General features: G+C 40.6%; 1 protein-coding gene and 1 long non-coding RNA gene across 2 annotated transcripts; one reads left to right on the top strand and one right to left on the bottom strand.

The window, feature by feature from the left end:
* Positions 1-125: 125 nt before the first annotated feature.
* LOC125088477 (uncharacterized) lies at positions 126-15,854 on the bottom strand. The gene is made up of 3 exons (XR_007123713.1): positions 15,826-15,854; positions 10,986-11,085; positions 126-1,110 (listed from the first exon to the last, which is right to left on the bottom strand). It is a non-coding gene; the product is annotated as an uncharacterized LOC125088477 (long non-coding RNA).
* Positions 15,855-18,065: 2,211 nt separating this feature from the next.
* LOC125088384 (WW domain-binding protein 11-like) lies at positions 18,066-20,756 on the top strand. Its single transcript, XM_047709432.1, is given in 1 exon segment — positions 18,066-20,756. A coding segment is annotated over 1 exon segment (1,947 nt). The 5' UTR covers positions 18,066-18,230; the 3' UTR covers positions 20,178-20,756.
* Positions 20,757-21,443: the final 687 nt, after the last annotated feature.

The following is a 21,443-nucleotide window of genomic DNA, read 5'->3' as shown; positions in this document are numbered from 1 at the left end:
TATTTATTTGACAGAGAGAAATCACAAGTAGGCAGAGAGGCAGGCAGAGAGAGAGGAGGAAGCAGGCTCCCTGCTGAGCAGAAAGCCCGATGCAGGGCTCGAACCCAGGACCTGGGATCATGACCCGAGCCGAAGGCAGCGGCTTAACCCATAGAGCCACTCAGGCGCCCCTCTGGAATGAATTTTTTGATGTCCAATAAGATGTGAATGATAACGGAAGGCTTTATTACAATTGTTACATTCATAGGGTCTTTCTCCAGTGTGAATTCTCTGATGTCGAGTAAGGATTGAGTGGTGATGGAAGGCTTTCCCACGTTCCCCACATTCATAGGGTCTTTCTCCACTGTAGACTCTTTGATGTCCCTTAAGAATTTAATTGTTGCTAAAAGCCTTCCCACAGTCTTTATATTCATAGCGGTTTTTCTTTAGTATGTTTTTTTTCATATCAAAGGAGGGATGAGTGGTAACTGAAAGCTTTTCTACATTCTTTGCATTCCTAGGGTTTCTCTCCAGTATGAATTCTCTGGTGTAGAGTGAGGTGTGAGCCACGACCAAAAGCCTTTCCACATTCCTTACATTCATCGGGTCTTTCTCCAGTATGAATTCTGTGATGTCAAATGAGATTTGAGGGGTGGTGGAGAGCTTTCCAACACTCATTACAGTCATAGAGTTTTCTCCATTATGAAGTCTGTAATGTCTGTAAGTTTTGAGAAACTGCTGAGTCTTTCCACGATCCGTACATTCATAGCATTTTTCTTCGGTGTGATTTCTCCCAAGGTGAATTAGCAGTGAGTGGTAATTAAAGACTTTCCCACATTCTCTGAATTCATAGGGTTTTTGCCTAGTATGATATATCTGATGTAGGCTATAGGATATTTGTTGACTGAGACTTTGCATATTTTCATGGGTGACTGTCACAGCTTTAAGATATTCTTCTTAATTTCTCTGTTCTATCTGAAAATGGTGATTATACTTCCAATCGTCTTGAAAAATGGAATATCCAAAGTCATGGCTTGTAATTCTTTCCATTATCTTCCTTTGAGATAATTTTATTTCATAATTGTCATCCTTTGATGATAAGTCCTTTGTTGTTGCATTGGGATTTCATATCTGACAAGTAAGAAAGAGAGAAAGAGAACATGCATTTTTTTTTCCAGTTCCTGGAAGAACAAAATTTCTGAAATAGGAATATTAACACAATACCTATAAGAAATTGAGGGCTAAGGGGCACCTGGGTGGTTCAGTGGGTTAAAGCCTCTGCCTTCAGCGCAGGTCATGATCCCAGGGTCCTGGGATCAAGCCCGCATCGGGTTCTTTGCTCAGTGGAGAGCCTGCTTCCCCCTCTCTCTCTCTGCCTGCCTCTCCACCTACTTGTGGCCTCTGTCTGTCAAATAAATAAATAAAATCTTTAAAAAAAAAAAAAAGAAATTGAGGGCTTGGAAAGATCTCAAATATAACCATGGAATGTGAATGTGGACAGAGAAGGTGATTAAAGAAGCAGGTTAACTAAGTGTTTCTAAAATGTTGCTTCAGATCAGAATTACTGGGAAGTTTGTTAAAAATACAAATGGTACAAGTATCACTTCAAGGCAACTGAATCAAAATCTACAGGAACAGGCCTTGGCTTTAAGAAAAATCTCTAGTGGGTGCTTGGATGGCTCAGTCGTTAAGCATCTGCCTTTGGCTCAGGTCATGCTCCTAGGGTCCTGGGACCAAGTCCCACATCAGGCTCCCTGCTCTGCAAGGAGTCTGCTTTTCCCTCTCTTTCTGCCCTGCCCCCTACCCGTGCTCTCTCTCTCGTGCTCTCCTGCTTGCTCTCTCTCTCAAATAAATAAGACATTTTTTTAAAAGAGAAAAAAAGGAAAATCTCTAGTGATTCTGATATAGTCTAAAATTAGAAAATCACAAAGGTTTTCCTTTGCACTTAGTATAACATTTGAAAAATGCTATTTTAACATTAACTCTAAGGTGATGTCATGACCTGGCCCTAGCTAACATATCACTGAACTATGCTCTTCCCCATTCACTATGCTCTGTTCCAAAAGCAGATAGAAAACCTTTTCTACATTAGTGTGATTTCCATTGCTGTTCTGGCAGGTACTGTCTTTGTATGGCTGGCCCCTTCTCATCCATCTGCTCTTGGTATAAATATAATTACAAATAACACTAAAAATCCCCCCTCTCAAACAGCATCAAACAACACCAAATCTTATTCTAGTGCCAGGATGACTAATCATAATCTTCATAAATTTTTCCCTCATTTATTTTTCTCATTTTCTACACTAGACTGTAAGATTCCTATTGGAAGGCACCATGTCTGTTTCACTAGTATATTTATTTAATAATATTTCACTATTATTTAATCAGCTTTTAGCACACAATCTACCATATAACAGGTGTTCAGTAAGTAACTATTGAATGGTGAGGGTTAAAGAAAAGGAATTAGAATGAGCATGTTGGAAAATAACAGGCAGTTAATAGGAAAACATTTAAGTTCCATAATTATTTTAAAGAATCTTTATGATGTTCTATGCATTGTGGCAAAATTATACAACTAAAGTTTCATGTTATTATAAACATATAGATTTACTGATGTGGGGAAGCTAGATGGTACCCTCCAAAGGAACAAAGGGTGTTTCGGTGGGTAGTGATTCAGAAATTCTATAATAAAAGGAATGTTGGGTGTTAGTTTATGGGGCAAGACAATGGCAATTCAAAGTGAAAAATATCCTGGTGGAAGTTCAAAGGGCTCAACGAGTCTGCTATGAGCAGATAACAAGGAGGTAGTTTTTGTGTCTAGAGTTGAGACTGTGTAAAATACCATTTTTTTGCTCGGCATGTGATGATGTTCACCAAGGATAAGAAACAAGTAGTTTCACCAATGGCAATAGCCACTGACGGTTTGATGGGAAAGCAACATTCAGATAGGATGACAGAATAAAATGCAAAGTGGTATAAAAGGAAGATCCAAGGAACTGTATCAAAGAGACTGGATTTCAAGTGTCAGCTCTGCTAATTACAAGGATTGTGTCATTGAAAGAATTACTTACAATCTCTAAGTCCCACTTCATTTCTGTAAAATGATGGTAACACCTGACACAGGTTAACTGCTAAAATGAAGAGTTATTTAGGAGGAGATTGGGAAAATAGTGGAAACTGTTTGAAGCTCAGTGAAAGGCACATTATTATATTATTCTCTTTACTTTTGCAAATATTTGAAAATTTCTAAAATAAAAATAAAAGAAGAGAATACTTTGGGTAACGTTCCTGAGAAAAACTAAGTGGTATTTTAATAAGTGTTGTTTATAATAAAGACAAAAATATTTTCACAAAAATGATGTAAGTGGATAAGGCAAACTATTTTGAGGACATCAAAGTAGTGCCTGGCTGAGAAGCATAAGCCAAAAGGTAAACATTATTCTAGCCTCAACTTCTTCAACATTCAGAAAATCTTGTCTAGCTCCTAAATAGGTCTTTAATTTTTTTCTCTTCTCTTGATGTCCACAGCTGATACTCAATCCCAAGCATAAATGATTTCTCATACAGGGAGAAAATACTTGCAAGCCATATACTTGATAAGGGTTTAATATCCAAAAGATATACAGCTCAGGGTATTAAGGAGGGCACGTATTGCATGGAGCACTGGGTGTTGTACGTAAACAATGAATCTTAGAACACTGCATCAAAAATTAATGATGTATTTTATGGTGACTAACATAACACAATAAAAATTTTTAAAAAATGGGAGGACCTGAATAGACATTTTTCCAAAGAACACATACAAATGGCCGTGTCCATGAAAATGTACTCAACATCACTCATCATTAGGAACATGCAAATCAAAACCACAATGAGGGGCGCCTGGGTGGCTCAGTGGGTTAAAGCCTCTGCCTTCGGCTCAGGTCATGATCCCAGGGTCCTGGGATCGAGCCCCGCATCAGGCTCTCTGCTTTGCAGGGAGCCTGCTTCCTCCTCTCTCTGCCTGCCTCTCTGCCTACTTGTGATCTCTGTCTGCCAAATAAATAAATAAAATCTTTAAAAAAAAAACACAATGAGATATCACCTCATGCCTGACAGAATGGCTATTATCAAAATGACAGGCAATAACAAATGGTGGCCAGCATGCAGAGAAAAGGGAGCCCTTGTATAATGTTGGTGGGAATAGAAATTATTGTAGCCACTGTGGAAAAACAGTATTGGAATTCCTCAAATAATTAAAAATTGAACTGCCACAGGATCCAATAATCCTACTTCTGAATATATCCAAAGGAAATGAAATCACTATCTTGAAGAGATATTTGTACCCCCTTGTTCATTGTTGCCTCAGTCACAATAGCCAAGACATGGAACAACTTAAGTGTCCACTGACACATGAATGGATTAAGAAAAATGGTGTTTATAAATGGGATGTAATTCAGCCATAAAGAATAAGGAAATCCTGTCATTTGTGATGACATGGATGAACCTTGAGGGCATTATACATAGTGAAATAAGTCATACAGAGAAAGTGATCTCATTTATATGTGAAATCTAAAAGGCTGAACTCATAGGAATAGAAAGTAGATTGGTGCATGGGGCGTCTGGGTGGCTCAGTCACTTAAGCATCCACCTTTGGCTTGGGTCATGATCCCAGGGTCATGGGATCGAGTCCTGCATCAGGCTCCCTGTTCAGTGGGAAGGCTGCTGCTCCTTCTCCCTCTACCCTTCACCTCCCAACTTGTGTTCTCTCTCGCTCATTCTGCTCTCACTCCCTCAAATAATTAAAAAAAAAAAAAACAACTTTAAAGAACATACAATTCAACACACACACACAGAAACACAAAAAATACCCACAAACAAACCAATTAAAAACTGGGCAGAGGACCTAAATAGACATTTTCCAAAGAAGACATACAGATGGCCAATTAATCAATGTAATGTCTGTTTTTACAAAGAGGAATATATGTATGTATTCCTTTTGTAATTAAAAATAATTTTTTAAAAAATCAGAGAAGGGTGAAATAATTATCCAAGAAGAAAGTAATGGAGATCATGTTCTTTTCTAACAGCTTTTTGAGATACAAATCACATTCCATACAATTCACTCATTTAGAGAACATAATTCAACTTGACCATTCTCTTACACCATTCACAAAGATAAACTTGAAATGGATGAAAGACATCAATGTGAGGCAGGAATCCATCAAAATCCTAGAGGAGAACATAGGCAGTAACCTCTTTGACACTGGACACAGCAACTTCTTTCAAGACGTGTCTCCAAAGGCAAAGGAAACAAAAGCAAAAATGAACTTTTGGGACTTCCTCAAGATCAAAAGCTTCCGCACAGCAAAGGAAACAGTCAACAAAACAAAGAGGCAACCCACAGAATGGGAGAAGATATTCGCAGATGACACTACGACAAAGGGCTGATTTCCAAGATCTATAAAGAACTCCTTAAACTCAACACCCCAAAACCAGATAATCACGACAAAAAATGGGCAGAAGACATGAACAGACACTTCTCCAAAGAAGACATACAAATGGCTAACAGACACATGAAAAAATGTTTATCATCATCAGCCATCAGGGAAATCCAAATCAAAACCTCATTGAGACCTTTTATCCATTTTGAGTTTATCTTTGTGTACAGTGTAAGAGAATGGTCGAGTTTCATTCTTGTACATATAGCTGTCCAGTTTTCCCAGCACCATTTATTGAAGAGACTGTCTTTTTTCCACTGTATATTTTTTCCTGTTTTGTCGAAGATTAATTGACCATAGAGTTGAGGGTCCATACCTGGGCTCTCTACTCTGTTCCACTGGTCTATGTGTCTGTTTTTATGCCAGTACCATGCTGTCTTGGTGATCACGGCCTTGTAGTAAAGCTTGAAATCAGGTAACGTGATGCCCCCCAGTTTTATTTTTGTTTTTCAACATTTCCTTAGCGATTCAGGGTCTCTTCTGATTCCATACAAATTTTAGGATTATTTGCTCCAGCTCTTTGAAAAATACCGGTGGAATTTTGATCAGAATGGCATTAAAAGTACCCTCTTACACTGCTGGTGGGAATGCAAGTTGGTGCAGCCACTTTGGAGAACAGTGTGGAGATTCCTCAAGAAATTAAAAATAGAGCTCCCCTATGACCCTGCAATTGCACTACTGGGTATTTACCCCAAAGATACAGATGTAGTGAAAAGAAGGGCCATCTGTACCCCAATGTTTATAGCAGCAATGGCCACGGTCGCCAAACTGTGGAAAGAACCAAGATACCCTTCAACGGATGAATGGATAAGGAAGATGTGGTCCATATACACTATGGAGTATTATGCCTCCATCAGAAAGGATGAATACCCAACTTTTGTAGCAACATGGACGGGACTGGCAGAGATGATGCTGAGTGAAATAAGTCAAGTAGAGAGAGTCAATTATCATATGGTTTCACTTATTTGTGGAGCATAACAAATAGCATGGAGGACAAGGGGAGTTAGAGAGGAGAAGGGAGTTGGGGGAAATTGGAAGGGGAGGTGAACCATGAGAGACTATGGACTCTGAAAAAAAATCTGAGGGTTTTGAAGGGGCGGGGGGCGGGAGGTTGGGGGATCCAGGTGGTGGGTATTGTAGAGGGCACAGATTGCATAGAGCACTGGGTGTGGTGCAAAAATAATGAATACTGTTATGCTGAAAAAATAAAAAATTAAAAAAAAAACTCATTGAGATATCACCTTATACCAGTTAGGATGGCCAAAATTAACAAGACAGTAAACAACAAGTGCTGGAGAGGATGTGGAGAAAGGGGAACCCTCTTACACTGTTGGTGGGAATGCAAGTTAATGCAGCCACTTTAGAAAATAGTGTGGAGATTCCTCAAAAAATTAAAAATAGGGGCGCCTGGGTGGCTCAGTGCGTTAAAGTCTCTGCCTTCGCCTCAGGTCATGATCCCAGGTTCTTGGGATCAAGCCCCCCCCCCCCCCCCCCCCCCCCCCCCCCCCCGCATCAGGCTCTCTGCTCAGCAGGGAACCTGCTTCCCTTCCTCTCTCTCTGTCTGCCTCTCTGCCTACTTGTGATCTCTGCTGTCAAATAAATAAATGAAATCTTAAAAAAAAATTAAAAATAGAGCTACCCTCTGACCCTGCAATTGCACTACTGGTATTTAACCCAAAGATAGAGATGTAGTGAAAAGAAGGGCCATATGTACCCCAGTGTTCATAGCAGCAATAGGCCACAATCGCAAAACTGTGGAAAGAACCAAGATGCCCTTCAACAGACGAATGGGTAAAGAAGATATGGTCCATATATACAATGGCATATAATGCCTCCCTCAGAAAGGATGAATACCCAACTTTTATATCAACATGGACAGGACTGAGGAGATTGTGCTGAGTGAAATAAGTCAAGCAGAGAAAGTCAATTATCATATGGTTTCATTTACTTGTGGAGCATAAGGAATAACATGGAGGATATTAGGAAAAGGAAAGGAAAAGTGAATTGGGGTAAATCGGAGAGGGAGATGAAGCATGAGAGACTATGGACTCTCAGAAACAAACAGGGTTTTGGAAGGGAGGGGAGTAGGGGGATGGGTGAGTCTGCTGGTGGGTGTTAAGGAGTACACATATTGCATGGAGTACTGGGTATGGTGCATAAACAATGAATCTTGGACACTGAAAAAATAAAATTAAAAATAGAGAACATAATTCAGTGATTTTTAGCATATTTACACAGTTGTATAACCATCACCACAGTAAAGTTTAGAACATTTCATCATCTCCAAAAGAAAGCTGTATCCTTCAGGAGTAACTTCCCATTGTCCCCAATTTCCCCAACAACAACTAATCTTCTTTCTATCTCTAAAGATTTGCCTGTTATGGACATTTTAAATAAATGGAATAATACAATATATAGTCTTCTGTGTCTAGCTTCTTTCACTTAACATATGTTTTCAAGGGTCATATATATTGTGGTATATATTAGTACTATACTCCTTCCTAGTGACAAATAATATTACATTGTATGGATAGGCTATATATTTTTTATTTATCAGCTAATGGACATTTGAGTTGTTTCTGCTTTTTGGCTATTGTGAATAATGCTGCAATGAACTATCATGTACAAGTTTTTCTGTGGACAGTTGATTTCCTTGTGTAAATACCTAGAGTATAATTGCTGAGTAAAATGATAACTCTATGTTTAACCTTTTTAACTGTCAGTTTACTAAATAGCTGCCCCACCTTACATTCCTACCAGCAGTGTATGAGGCTTCTCATTTCTCCACATCCTTGCTAAAACTTGCTATTATCTTTTTTATTATAGCCATCTTAGTAGCTGTGAGTGGTAAAGTTGTATTCTTAATAGTAAATTTTCTTAGGTAATTGCCATATTTATCATTGGGATTTTGATTAAGTACATGAAAAAATCCATATGACAGAACACTAAAAAACTAAAAATTGTGATCCAGATTCATGTTAATAAATAAGGGAAGTTATCCATGATACAGTGAAGTTTGCACAGTACAATCCTGTGGTTTTCTCTAGTTGATACAATTACAAGTTTGCATTTTCTTATGTTTTATAAACTTTTTTAAAAAGATTTATTTATTTATTTTAGAGGGGGGCAGGGAAAGAGAGAATCTCAAGCAGATCCTGTGCTAAGCGGAGAGCCCAATGTGGGGCTTGATCCCATGACCCTGAGATCATGACCTGAGCCAAAATCAGGAGTCCAATGCTCAACTGACTGAGCTACCCAGACAACCCAATATTTATAAACTTTTAAAGTAAGAAAGAATAATGCTATATAGTATTTCCAAAAACAACGAGGATTTACTTCTACCAAATTGCAAATTATCTTTAAGCAAGAAAAATGTCACTTCTATTCCCTCTTTTGCTACATGCATAAAGGTTATAAAATGGCTGCTCAATATAATATTTTTATTTTATTTTATTATTTTTTAAAGATTTTTATTTATTTATTTCCAGGGAGGGAGTGAGAGAGACAGAGAGAGAGTACAAGCAGGAGAAGTGGCAGGCAGAGGGAGAAGTAGATTCCCTGCTGAGCAAGGAGCCCAATGCAGAACATGATCCCAGGACCCCAGGATCCTGACCTGAGCCAAAGGCAGATGATTAACCAACTGAGCCACCCAGGAATCAATATTTTTTTACTTTTTAAAAAAGTTTTATTTATTTATTTGAGAGAGAGAGATCACAAGCAGGGGGGAGGGGTAGAGGGAGAAGCAGACTCCCTGCTGAGCAGGGAGCCCAATGCGGGCTCCTCAATCCCAGGACTCTGGGATCATGTCCTGAACTGAAGGTAGACACTTAACCAACTGAGCCACCCAGGCACCCTTCAATTTCAATTTCAAATTTAAACAAATATATGCGTCATTTAACTTCATGACTAAAATATTTGAAACATGCCCTTAAGATCTCAGAAATGAAAAAAAAAAAAGATCTCAGAAATGTATTTTTTTAATAGAGAAAAACAATTTCTTCTCTCTCTCTCACATTTCAAATGAAGAATAATTATTTGGTGACTTGCCTTTGTAATCTCACTTCTGCCCTATAAACATTTAAGGTCCTTGAAGATAACATGTCAAATGCCACAGTCTTTGGTGGCTCTTTATCCCCTTCTGTTTCTCATAGATATGTGCCACTGCTGACCGTTTTGATAATTAAGACTTGGTTTTCTGGCCCTGCACTCTTCTAATCTTCAGCCTGCATATGTTAGTCATATTTTACCTCCTTCCACAGCACACACCATGAGGCTTTACTTGCAATCTCTGATGGTCTCCTCACTCCCACATGCCACCTACTGGCTTCCCTTTGATAAATCCCATGGCTCCATCTTTAAGCCTCACTTTCTTCCGATTTCTCTGTCTGTACATTTTGGAAGTTATTTGTGGTTCCCTTATTATACAGTAAATTATTTAGCAACTTTTAAAAATCATCTAGTAAAGTATTACCTACAAATTAGCAAACCAGCAAATACTAATAAAGGGGAGGCATGGGCAGGGGATGTGCTTAAGGTGTAGATAAGAGGGACACCCTCCAACTTTTTAATCTAATTCTTTGGATTGCTTTCTATGCATCTGACAAGTTTTTGGCACTTTAACTTCAAAAATAATTAGGATAGATTTTATCCTATTTTATTTTTATTTTTTAAAGATTTTTATTTATATATTTGACAGAGCGAGAGAGACCACAAGTAGGCAGAGAGGCAGGCAGAGAGAGGGGAGGAAGCAGGTTCTCTGCTGAGCAGAGAGCCCGATGCAGGGCTCGATCCCAGGACCCCAGGATCATGACCTGAGCCGAAGGCAGAGGCTCCAACCCACTGAGCTACCCAGGCGCCCCTAATTCCACTTTTTTTTTTACCAAGTATGTGCTATACTGAATGCTTAAAAATGGTTAAGATGGCAAATTGTTATATATGTTGTTTTTTTCTACCACAATAGAAAAATTAATGTATTCTATAATCTGAAAAATTTTAAAATGAATAAATAAAACATTGAATCAAAGAGAAACTAGTAGGGGCACCTAGGTAGCTTAGTTGTTAAGCATCTCACTTCAGCTGAGGTCATGATCTCAGTCCTGGGATAGAACCCCACACATTGGGCTCCTGGTTCAGTAGGGAGTCTGCTTATCCCTCTCCCTCTCTCTCTCTGCTCCTCCCCCTGCTCATGCTCTGTCTCTCTCTCAAATAAATAAAATCTTTTAAAAAGAGAAAGAAAAACTAATAAAGAAATAGGAGCAGATTACTGGAAAGTAGCTAAAATAATATGAGTAGTGTTTAAGAAAAGAATACATACATCAGGAGACAGAGAAACTATACAAGACCGAAAGAGAACAGGGAAAGAACTGGGTCTTAATTATAGCCAGAACACTTATCACTGGGGAAAAAAAGAGGACACCTCCCTCTTTGAAGAATATTCTGGACAGTCTTGCCTAAGGGCTATCATCTCGCTGAGCAGGTAGTCCATTCCTGCAGCAGCTTCCCCCTCTCTAAATTTCCCTCACCTACCTGAGTATAGGCCTTTTGATGACCCCTTCTCAACAAGCCAAGGCTCATTCATTATCTTGTTCCAAAAAGGAAACCAAAGTTGGTTTAGGAAGAGAGAGTCCTGTTGACAACAACAAAAAAGGAAATAGGACTTAGTTACGCCAAGGATATCCAAACTTCAGACCCAATTCCTTGGTAAAGAAGTGGAAAACTCAGAGAAATATGTCAAGATTGTCTAAAGGGTGGGAAGATGAAGCTTTAGCCACAGTACGAAAGGCTGCCATTTCCAATTCTATAAAGTTCAAATTGCTCTGTTCAGAAGCAGAAAGTCATAATGGTATCCAGAAAATTTACAGCAGAGGATAGAGGCATTCTAGGTAGTTTTTTTTTTAAGATTTTATTTATTATTTATTTGACAGAGAGAGATCACAAGTAGACAGAGAGGCAGGCAGAGACAGAGAGAGAGAGAGAGAGAGAGGGAAGCAGGCTCCCTGTTGAGCAGAGAGCCCGACGTGGGACTCAATCCCAGGACCCTGAGATCATGACCTGAGCCGAAGGCAGCGGCTTAACCCACTGAGCCATCCAGGCGCCCCTAGGTAGTTTTTTTTTTTCCCCAGTACCAACTACTTTTATGGACTATTGTGTAAATTAAAAAAACTATCCTATATGTATATACAAAAGTTGTCTATACACAAGCCTATATATATAAAGAGGAATCTCAATTACTGGTGCGGGGGGGAGCATCCTTAGCCAATGAGACAAAGTGGCTGTAGTTCTCCAACATCACATCTCTGTACAAGTTCCTCTGCTTCAAGTCCAGAAATTCGCACTCCTCCGTGAGAAGTCTACAGCCACATCCCTGAACATCACTGCTTGCTGAAAAAACAAGGCTATGTGTTACTTATGAAATTCATCATATATCTCTACTTCATTAAACCCCAAATCTGATGAGGGATGACTTCCTGGTTCCTTGAGGGAAGTGCTCCTATTAAAAGACTGAGCACAAGGTTTGCTGATCAATTCACTGAATGAGTACATATAGGCGTAAAAAGAAGAGAACGGTCTGGAGTGAAGCTCTGGACTGTGAGTCCCACCACTGTTGGGAGGGAGAAGCTTAGAACCAGGCTCTTGGAAAGAAATTACTGTAATCCTGGGAAGAAGAAAACACCAGTAACCTCAGTCATGACTCAGGATTACAAGCACTGTTCCATTCTACTCTTTTCTTTCTCCTCTCTTCAGCTTTATTCCCACTTCCCTTAGAGACAGGCTGAGTTCAGAGAAGACAAAACTAAGGAAGGAAAAGAAAAGGCAGTGAGAAGTAAGACTTACTAAGAGCTCTCTGGATCATCAGGTTAGATATGACTCCCATCACTTCAAGAGTATCTGCCTTAAAATAATTCATTTATCTATATGTTTATATTGTACAGTTTTTTTTTGCATCTGTTATATTTTGCAACAAAAATTAAAAAAAAAATAAAAGAACTATCACTCTCCTTCCTATTCCTACTTTCCTTGCTCATGCCATCTACTCAACATACATAAACACAAGGGACATATGAGGGAATGTAGAACATAATAGCTATCTCCTACACTAAGGACCAGCATTATACTTCTTGAATGAATAGCCTTCCAAACACATAGCAAAAAAAATTCATCATACAAAGAACTAGAAAAACTTCAACTTGTAAGGACAAAGACAACAGATGCAAATGCCAAAATGACACAGATGGTTGAAATTATCAGTGACTGTAAAGAAGCTTTTATAACTGCTGATGAATACCCTTGAAATGAAAAAATGTAGAAGATCTCAAATTCTGGGAGATGGCAGCAATCGGTCTCCCCATCTAGACAACAACTGTGTTGGGAGAATCTGACGTAACTTTTAGAACTCTGGAGTCTGCAGTGCCTGGGAGGCTCAGTAGATTAAGCGTCCTATTCCTGATTTTGGCTCAGGTCATGATCTCAAGGTCATGAGATTGAACCCTGTTGATGTCAGTCTCCACACTGGGCATGGAACCTGAATAAGATTCTCTTCTTTTCTCTTTGCATCCCTTCCCTCCCCCAAAATTGGGTGTGCGCTGCTTCTCTCTCATGAAAGAAAGAAAGAAAGAAAGAAAGAGAAAGAGGAAAGAAAAGAGGGGTGCCTGGGTGGCTCAGTGGGTTAAGCCTTTGCCTTCGGCTCAGGTCATGATCTCAGGGTCCTGTGATTGAGCCCCACAGCGGGCTCTCTGCTCAGCAGGGAGCCTGCTTCCCCCAGTCTCTCTCTGCCTGCCTCTCTGCCTACTTGTGATCTCTCTCTCTGTTAAAGAAAGAAATAAAAAAAATTTTTTTTTTAAAGAAAGGAAAGGAAAGGAACGAAAATGAACTCTGGAGTCTATTGAAGGCTTGCAGGGAAAGGCTTGCATAATAAATTCTAGTCACTTTTGGTCAATTTCAGCTCTTAGCAAAGTAGTAGATATCCAATGACCATTCCCAGCCAAGTGGCAGGCACCCGTCCATATGTTCCTGGAGCTGCTTGCACATAGCTTCCAGGAGCCAGGATGAGAGAAAAGGACCCTGTCCTCCTAATATTGGGGATCTCTCCTCTGATTGCTGATTGTTGCTTCTGATCAGAGAGATGCAGACAAAGAAGCAAGTTATTGTTGCTACAATTCCTTCTTTGTTGCAAGCCCCTCCCTCTCCAGCTCAAGTGACTTCCAGGAGATTTAAAAGACCAGCATCCCTTTACTCTCTCTACATATTTCATTTTTCCCATTCTTGGGAGGAGACCTCAAAGTCTATGACATTCAAGAACAACTGTGTATCATGGGTTGGAAGAACAAATATTGTTAAAATGTCTATACTACCCCAAGCAATCTATATATTTAATGCAATCCCTATCAAAATACAAACAATATTTTTCACAGAACTGAACAAACACTCCTAAAATTTGCATGGAACCACAAAAGACTGGAATAGCCAAAGCAATCCTGAGAAATAACAAAACTGGAGGTATCACAATTTCAGGTTTCAAGTTAAATTATGTAGCTATAGTAATCAAAACAGTACGGTGCTGGCAAAAAAAATAGACACCTAGATCAATGGAACAGAAAAGAAAGCCCAGAAGGGAACCCACAATTATGTGGCCAATTAATCTTTGACAAAAGAGGAAAGAATATACAATGGAGAAAAGACATTCTCTTCAACAAATGGTGTTGGGAAAACTCAACAGCGACATGCAAAAGAATGAAATTGGACCACTTTCTTACTACATAAAAACAAACTCAAAATGAATTAAAGACCTAAACATGAGATCTAAAACCATAAAAATTCTCAGGGAGACCACAGGCAGTAATTACTCTGACATCAGCTGCAATAGCATCTTTCTGGATAGGTCTCCTGAGACAAGAGAAATAAAAGCAAAAATAAACTATTGGGGCTATATCAAAATAAAAAGAAAGAAAGAAGCAAAGAAAGAGGAAAGAAAAGAGGGGTGCCTGGGTGGCTCAGTGGGTTAAGCTGAGCGAAGGAAACAATCAACAAAACTAAAAGGCAACTTAAGGAATAGGAGCAGATGTTTGTAAATTACATATCTGATAGTATCCAGGGGCGCCTGGGCGGCTCAGTCATTAAGCGTCTGCCTTTGGCTCAGGTCATGATCCCAGGGTCCTGGGATTGAGCCCCCAATGGGGCTCCCTGCTCAGGGGAGCCTGCTTCTCCCTCTCCCACTCCCTCTGCTTGTGTTCCCTTTCTCACTGTGTCTCTCTCTGTTAAATAAATAAAAATTTTTAAAAAGTTAGTATCCAAAATATATAGAATACATTAAGATCACAATTCAGTACAATTATTAATTATGACAGTGCTTATCCACAAAGAGGAAAATGTCTTTTTTTTTTTTTTTGCATTATTGAGAGGGGCAGGCAAGTAACAGAAGGTGTATGTATTGTAATCTTACCTGTTATACTATAGAACCATGCAAGTAAAAATTTGGAAATACATTCTTGAAAATAATGAGTAATTCTGGATGATGAAATTATAAATAATTTGAATCTGATTCTTTATAATCTCAAGTTTCTGATTGCATTTCATTAAGTTTGTAACACTGTCATCAGAAAAAGAGACTATAGGGGTGCCTCGGTGGCTCAGTGGGTTAAGCCTCTGCCTTCAGCTCAAGTCATGGTCTCAGGGTCCTGGGATCGAACCCCGCATTGGGCTCCCTGCTCAGCGGGGAGCCTGCTTCCCTCCTCTCTCTACCTACCTCTGCCTACTTGTGATCTCTCTCTCTCTCTCTCTCTGTCAAATAAATAAATATTAAAAAACAAAACAAAACAAAACCATGCCCAAGCCCTAAGTCCCACTCCTCCCATCAGAAGTGGAGGGATGTCAGAAGAGTCTGTCTCAGGGAAGGACTGACCAGAATCTGTCTTGAGTTACAGGGATCTCTTGGGACAGAGTATTGGAGTCACAACGGCAGTCGAAGGCACTCCATAACCATACACGCAATGCCACGGTCATGGTAACAATCGCACACTCACCTCGCATACACACACGACACCTGTACCGTCATAGGCACCGCACACTCGCAGACACGGTTTCTCGGAGATGAACCATACCAGGGATGCACACAGTCATACCAGCAGAGTCATGGGCTCCCCGCACCTACACACACACACACACACACACACACACACACACACGCAGTCACACAACGTCACAATCATACACCCGCCACGGGGACATGGTGATTGTCAAACGCAACGTCACAGGAGCCGCACACCGTCACACACACACCCACCCACATCCACAACCTCTACCCCTCAGCCCGCTAGCAGCCTGAAGCTGTGTACCCGCTCTGTTTCCACGCGGGGTCAAGTTGCCTCACCTCAAGCCACCCCAGGATTAGTTCCAAACTAGCCAAGCTGAGCCACGCCTACTGCAGTCTCCCAGTACTCCTGTCGGGGAGATTAAGGTCCGGCCCCGGTGGGAACAGACTCAGAGCTGACACGGAAAGCTGAGTAGGGCCGCAGGACCTCTGGGAAATGTAGTCTGCAGCCAAAGTACGCGGAAAAAATGGCGCCACCTGGGAAGGATTTGAATTCCTGTCCCCACGCTTCAGCAATCTCGGTCTAGAATCCGAGCGAGGCTCCCAGGCGTGCCCCATCCGCCTGAGTATGTGAGCTTCTGCATCAAGAAGCAGGAAAGAACTCCAAGTCCCTGAAAGAACTTGATATGGGAAGTTGCAGAGCTATCTGAAAACTGTGGTCTGGAGATGAGAACACCAGGAATCTGGTGAAAGGGACTTTGTAGTCCACCGAGTCTGGGGATGGAACTTGGCCTTACTAGAGGTACTCAGAGGTTGATTTCCTGGGTAGGCATTTTTATGGTGGCTGAGATCTGTGTTTAGCCAGGTGGGTGATAAACACTCGGCATTTCAGACCCTGTTTTTAAAAAAAAGCAACACAAAATTCAACTGAGTCAATTTGAAGATTTGATTGGCTTTATTGAATATTTTATCAGCAAAAGATAAGTTTATTTAGAAATGAAAGACAATCACAAGCCAAAGCGAAACCCTTGCGCAAGTCCAGGGAACAAAGGAGAAGTGGTGAGCTTTTTTTAAGGAGAAAAGAGTGAGTTGGGAAGACTTATAAAAGTCCGTTGGAGAAACTGGGAATTAAAAGTATGGTGGTTTCTCATTGGCTGAGCTGTTGCCCTGGGGATAAGGAAAGTCTGTTCCTTGCCTGGAATAATGTTTCTACGTACAAGGTCAAGACAATCTCTGACGCTTGGTCTGCAACTGACTACTAATGCTAGGGCAGCAGTGTCCCTGCCTAAATCTCCTGAATACATTTTAGTTAGGTTTCCCATTGCTAATTTTCACAGAACCATTCATGAATTGGGCAGCATCCCACCCAACAAGTAAATAGGAACTCAAAGGAACTGTGGCAAAATGGAAGACATTTATAGGATGAAAGGGGGAAAGATAAAGAAAGAAAGGATTACCTCATCTTCCTTTGGCTTATGTGGCAGATTACCTCATTGGTGCTGACGGGAAAACTCCACAGACTGACCAGTTAAGACTATATTCCCTCCTAGGGTTCTGCGCTTAGTACAGAGTCTGCTTGAGAGTCTCTTCTTCTCCCTTGGCAACCCTCCCCCCCAACTTGTGCTCTCTCTTATAAAACAACATCAACAACAACAACAACAAAACAGATACTTTGTGTATACTTAATGCAGTTTTTCTCAATAGTGCCATCTTACAAAATTATTGTATAATATCACAAGGTCTAAGTATATGACCTTGATATAGTCAAGATACAAAACATACCCATTACCCTAAGGATCCTTCATGTTTCCTAGTCAGACTTTTTTCCCTCCCAACTTCACCCCCTCTTTAATCCCTGATACCCACTACTCTGTTCTCCATTTCTACATTTTGTCATTTGAAGATCTTTATACATAAAATGGAATCACACAGTAGATAATCTTTTATGCTTTTTTTTCACTCAATATAATTATATATTTATACAGGCTGTTGTGTGAATCAATAGGTCATTTCTTTTTATTGCTGAGTAGTATTCCATGGTATGGCTATACCACATTGTAACCATTTATCATTGGAGGATATCTGGATTATTTCCAAATTTTGGTTATTAAGAATAAAACTGCTTTATTCATGCACAGAGTTTTTAAAAGTGTTATAAAATATACATAATATTTGCCATCCTAACTTTCTGTAAGTGTACAGTTCAGTACTGGGCCACTCTCTTATACCATACCTAAAAATTAACTCAAAATGGATTAAAGGCTTGAATATAAAACCTGAAACTATAAAACTCCTAGAAATAAACAAAGCTCTTAGTTCTTGATGATGATTTTTTTGGACTTGACACCGAAAGCAAAAACAATAAATAGACTACCTCAAACAAAAAAGCTTCTATACAACAAAGGAAACCATCAACAAAATGAAAAGGCAACCTATTGAATGAATGAAAATATTCGCAAACTTCATATCTGATAAGGGATTAATATCTAATATCTAAAGAAGCCATGTAACTCAATAGTAAAACAAAAAAATTTCAATTAAAAAATGAGCAGAGGAGGGAGGGGCGTGAGCTTTCAAGATGGTGGTGGCTGGGTGGCTGACCGGCACACAGAGGTGAAGGCCCCTACGAGGTAAAAGAGGCCGAGAATCGTCCCCTCCCTGCTTCTCGCAGTGCCAGGAGTCCAGCAGAAGTGTTTTTTTGTTTTTCTGTTTTAATGAACAAGTAAACCATACAAATTGTCAACATGGGACGGAGATCGACATCATCCACCAAGAGTGGAAAATTTATGAACCCCACAGACCAAGCCCGAAAAGAAGCCTGGAAGAGAGAATTAAAGAAGAACAAAAAACAGTGCATGATGGTACGAGCTGCAGTTTTGAAGATGAAGTATCCCAAGCAGATTATCTGGGACATGGAGAAATTGGATGAAATGGAGTTTAACCTGGTGCAGCAACCACAGTTAAACGAGAAGGTGCTGAAAGACGAGCGTAAAAAGCTGCGTGAAACCTTTGAACATATTCTACGACTCTATGAAAAAGAGAATCCAGATATTTACAAAGAACTGAGAAAGCTAGAAGTAGAATATGAACAGAAAAGGGCACAACTTAGCCAATATTTTGATGCTGTCAAGAATGCTCAGCATGTGGAAGTGGAGAGCATTCCCTTGCCAGATATGCCACATGCTCCTTCCAACATCTTGATCCAGGACATTCCACTTCCTGGTGCCCAGCCACCCTCCATCCTTAAAAAGACTTCAGCCTATGGACCTCCAACATGGGCAGTTTCTATACTTCCTCTTCTTGGACATGGTGTGCCACGTTTGCCCCCTGGCAGAAAACCTCCTGGTCCTCCCCCCGGTCCACCACCTCCTCAAGTCTTGCAAATGTATGGCCATAAAGTGGGCTTTGCCCTAGATCTTCCCCCTCGTAGGCAGGATGAAGACATGTTATATAGCCCGGAACTTGCTCAACGGGGCCATGATGATGATGTGTCCAGCACCAGTGAAGATGATGGGTATCCTGAAGACATGGATCAAGATAAGCATGATGACAGTACTGATGATAGTGACACTGACCGATCAGATGGAGAAAGTGAAGGGGATGAATTTGTGCACCGTGATGATAACGAGAGAGACAACAATGAAGAAAAAAAGTCTGGTCTGAGTGTAAGATTTGCAGATACGCCTGGAAAATCAAGGAAGAAAAGGAAGAACATGAAGGAGCTGACTCCTCTTCAAGCCATGATGCTTCGAATGGCAGGTCAGGAAATCCCTGAGGAGGGACGAGAAGTAGAAGAATTTTCAGAGGATGACGACGAAAATGACTCTGACGATTCTGAAGCAGAAAAGCAATCACAAAAACAGCATAAAGAGGAATCTCTTTCTGATGGCACATCTACTGCTTCTTCACAGCAGCAAGCCCCCCCCCCCCCCTCCCCGCAGTCTGTTCCTCCTTCTCAGATTCAAGCACCTCCCATGCCGGGACCGCCTCCTCTTGGACCACCCCCGGCTCCACCCTTATCACGGCCTCCTGGACCTCCCACCGGCCTTCCTCCTGGACCACCTTCCGGAGCTCCTCCATTCCTGAGACCACCTGGAATGCCGGGACTCCGAGGGCCTTTACCCCGACTTTTCCCTCCAGGCCCACCACCAGGCCGACCCCCCCGCCCTCCCCCAGGGCCACCTCCAGGTCTGCCTCCTGGCCCTCCTCCTCGGGGACCCCCACCAAGGCTACCTCCCCCTGCTCCTCCAGGTATCCCTCCACCTCGTCCCGGCATGATGCGCCCACCTTTGGTGCCTCCACTTGGACCTGCCCCACCTGGGCTTTTCCCACCAGCTCCGTTGCTGAACGCAGGGGTTTTAAGTGCTCCACCCAACTTGATTCAGCGACCCAAGGCAGATGATACAAGTGCAGCCACCATTGAGAAGAAAGCAACAGCAACCATCAGTGCCAAGCCACAGATCACTAATCTGTGATTAGTGGCAGAGATCACTCGATTCGTGCCCACTGCGTTGAGGGTACGTCGGGAGAATAAAGGGGCCACTGCTGCTCCCCAAAGAAAGTCAGAGGATGATTCTGCTGTGCCTCTTGCCAAAGCAGCTCCCACGTCTGGTCCATCTGTTCCTGTCTCAGTGCAGACTAAGGATGATGTTTATGAAGCTTTCATGAAAGAGATGGAAGGGCTCCTGTAACAGCTTTTAATGCCAGAGCAGGTTTCTGTTCATATCAGTGGTTCGTGGGGAAAGAGGCTCTTTCTAAACTTTGTGAAAGAGCGACTTTCACTGTCAGGGTGTTTTTAAATATCAGTTCAAGGACTATCCTAAAGTTTAGACTTGTTCAGAATTTATTACATATAAGAGAGGATTATTTCATTCAGAATAGATTGGTTATTGAAGCAGTGCTGCTAATATCCATTCCCTTTCATACCACTGTGTTCATCCCATTTGTTCCCCTTCTCCAATTCTTTGGAAACTTGTGATCAGGGGGATCTTTGTTACTTACTTGTTTTGATTCTCTTCTTGTGTGCAGTGGGCACTGGAGTAGAGATTTCTGGGAAAAAAAAAAACAGTTTATTTTATCTCATCTTGCCTTTTGTGTTTGAGTTATTTTAATATTTTCTTGTAAATATTTTGTAATATTTTAGTGAAATGGATCGCAGTGTCATTTCCTAATACAAAGCAAGATATGTGGGAAGAAAATGTACAATTCTTTGATTAAAATTATTTCCCACTGACCTAAACTTTGAGTGTTTCGTGAAATAAATAAATAAATGTTCTACACCAAAAAAAAAAAAAAAAATGAGCAGAGGAACGGAATAGACATTTTCCCAAAGAAGACATACATATGATCAATAATTACATGAAACTATGCTCAACCATATCAAGGAAATGCAAATTAAAACCATAATGAGATATGCCCTCATACCTGATACAATGACTATTATCAAAAAGAAGTAAGCATTGGCAAGGAAGTGGAGAAAAGGGAAATTTTATGCACTACTGATGGAAATGTGAATTGGTTTAACCACTATGGAAAACAGTATGGAGTTTTCTTAAATAATTAAAAGTAGAACTACCAAATGCAATTCTACCTCTGGGTATTTATCTGACGGAAATGAAAACTAACTCAAAAAGATTTATGCACCCCATGTTCATTGCTGCACTATTTACAACAGCCAATACATGGAAGCAACCTAAGTGTTCATCAATGAATGGAAAAAGAAAATGTGGTATATTTGGAAAGTGGAATATTATTCAGCCACAGAGAAGGAACTCTTGCCATTTGGGACAGCACTGCTGGATCTTAAGGGCATTATGCTAAGTGAAATTAGTCAGGCAGGGAAAGACAAATACTGTATGATCTCACTTATATACAGAATCTAAAACAAAACAAAACCCAAATTCATAAGTACAGAGAACAGATTAATGGTTGCCAGAGGTGAGGGATGTGGGATGGGT

The sequence above is a fragment of the Lutra lutra genome, chromosome 17 (assembly GCF_902655055.1).
Source record: "Lutra lutra chromosome 17, mLutLut1.2, whole genome shotgun sequence".
Lineage (NCBI taxonomy): Eukaryota > Metazoa > Chordata > Mammalia > Carnivora > Mustelidae > Lutra > Lutra lutra.
The sequence above is the reverse complement of the archived record's forward strand: the minus strand, read 5'-3'. Positions and strand labels throughout refer to the sequence as shown.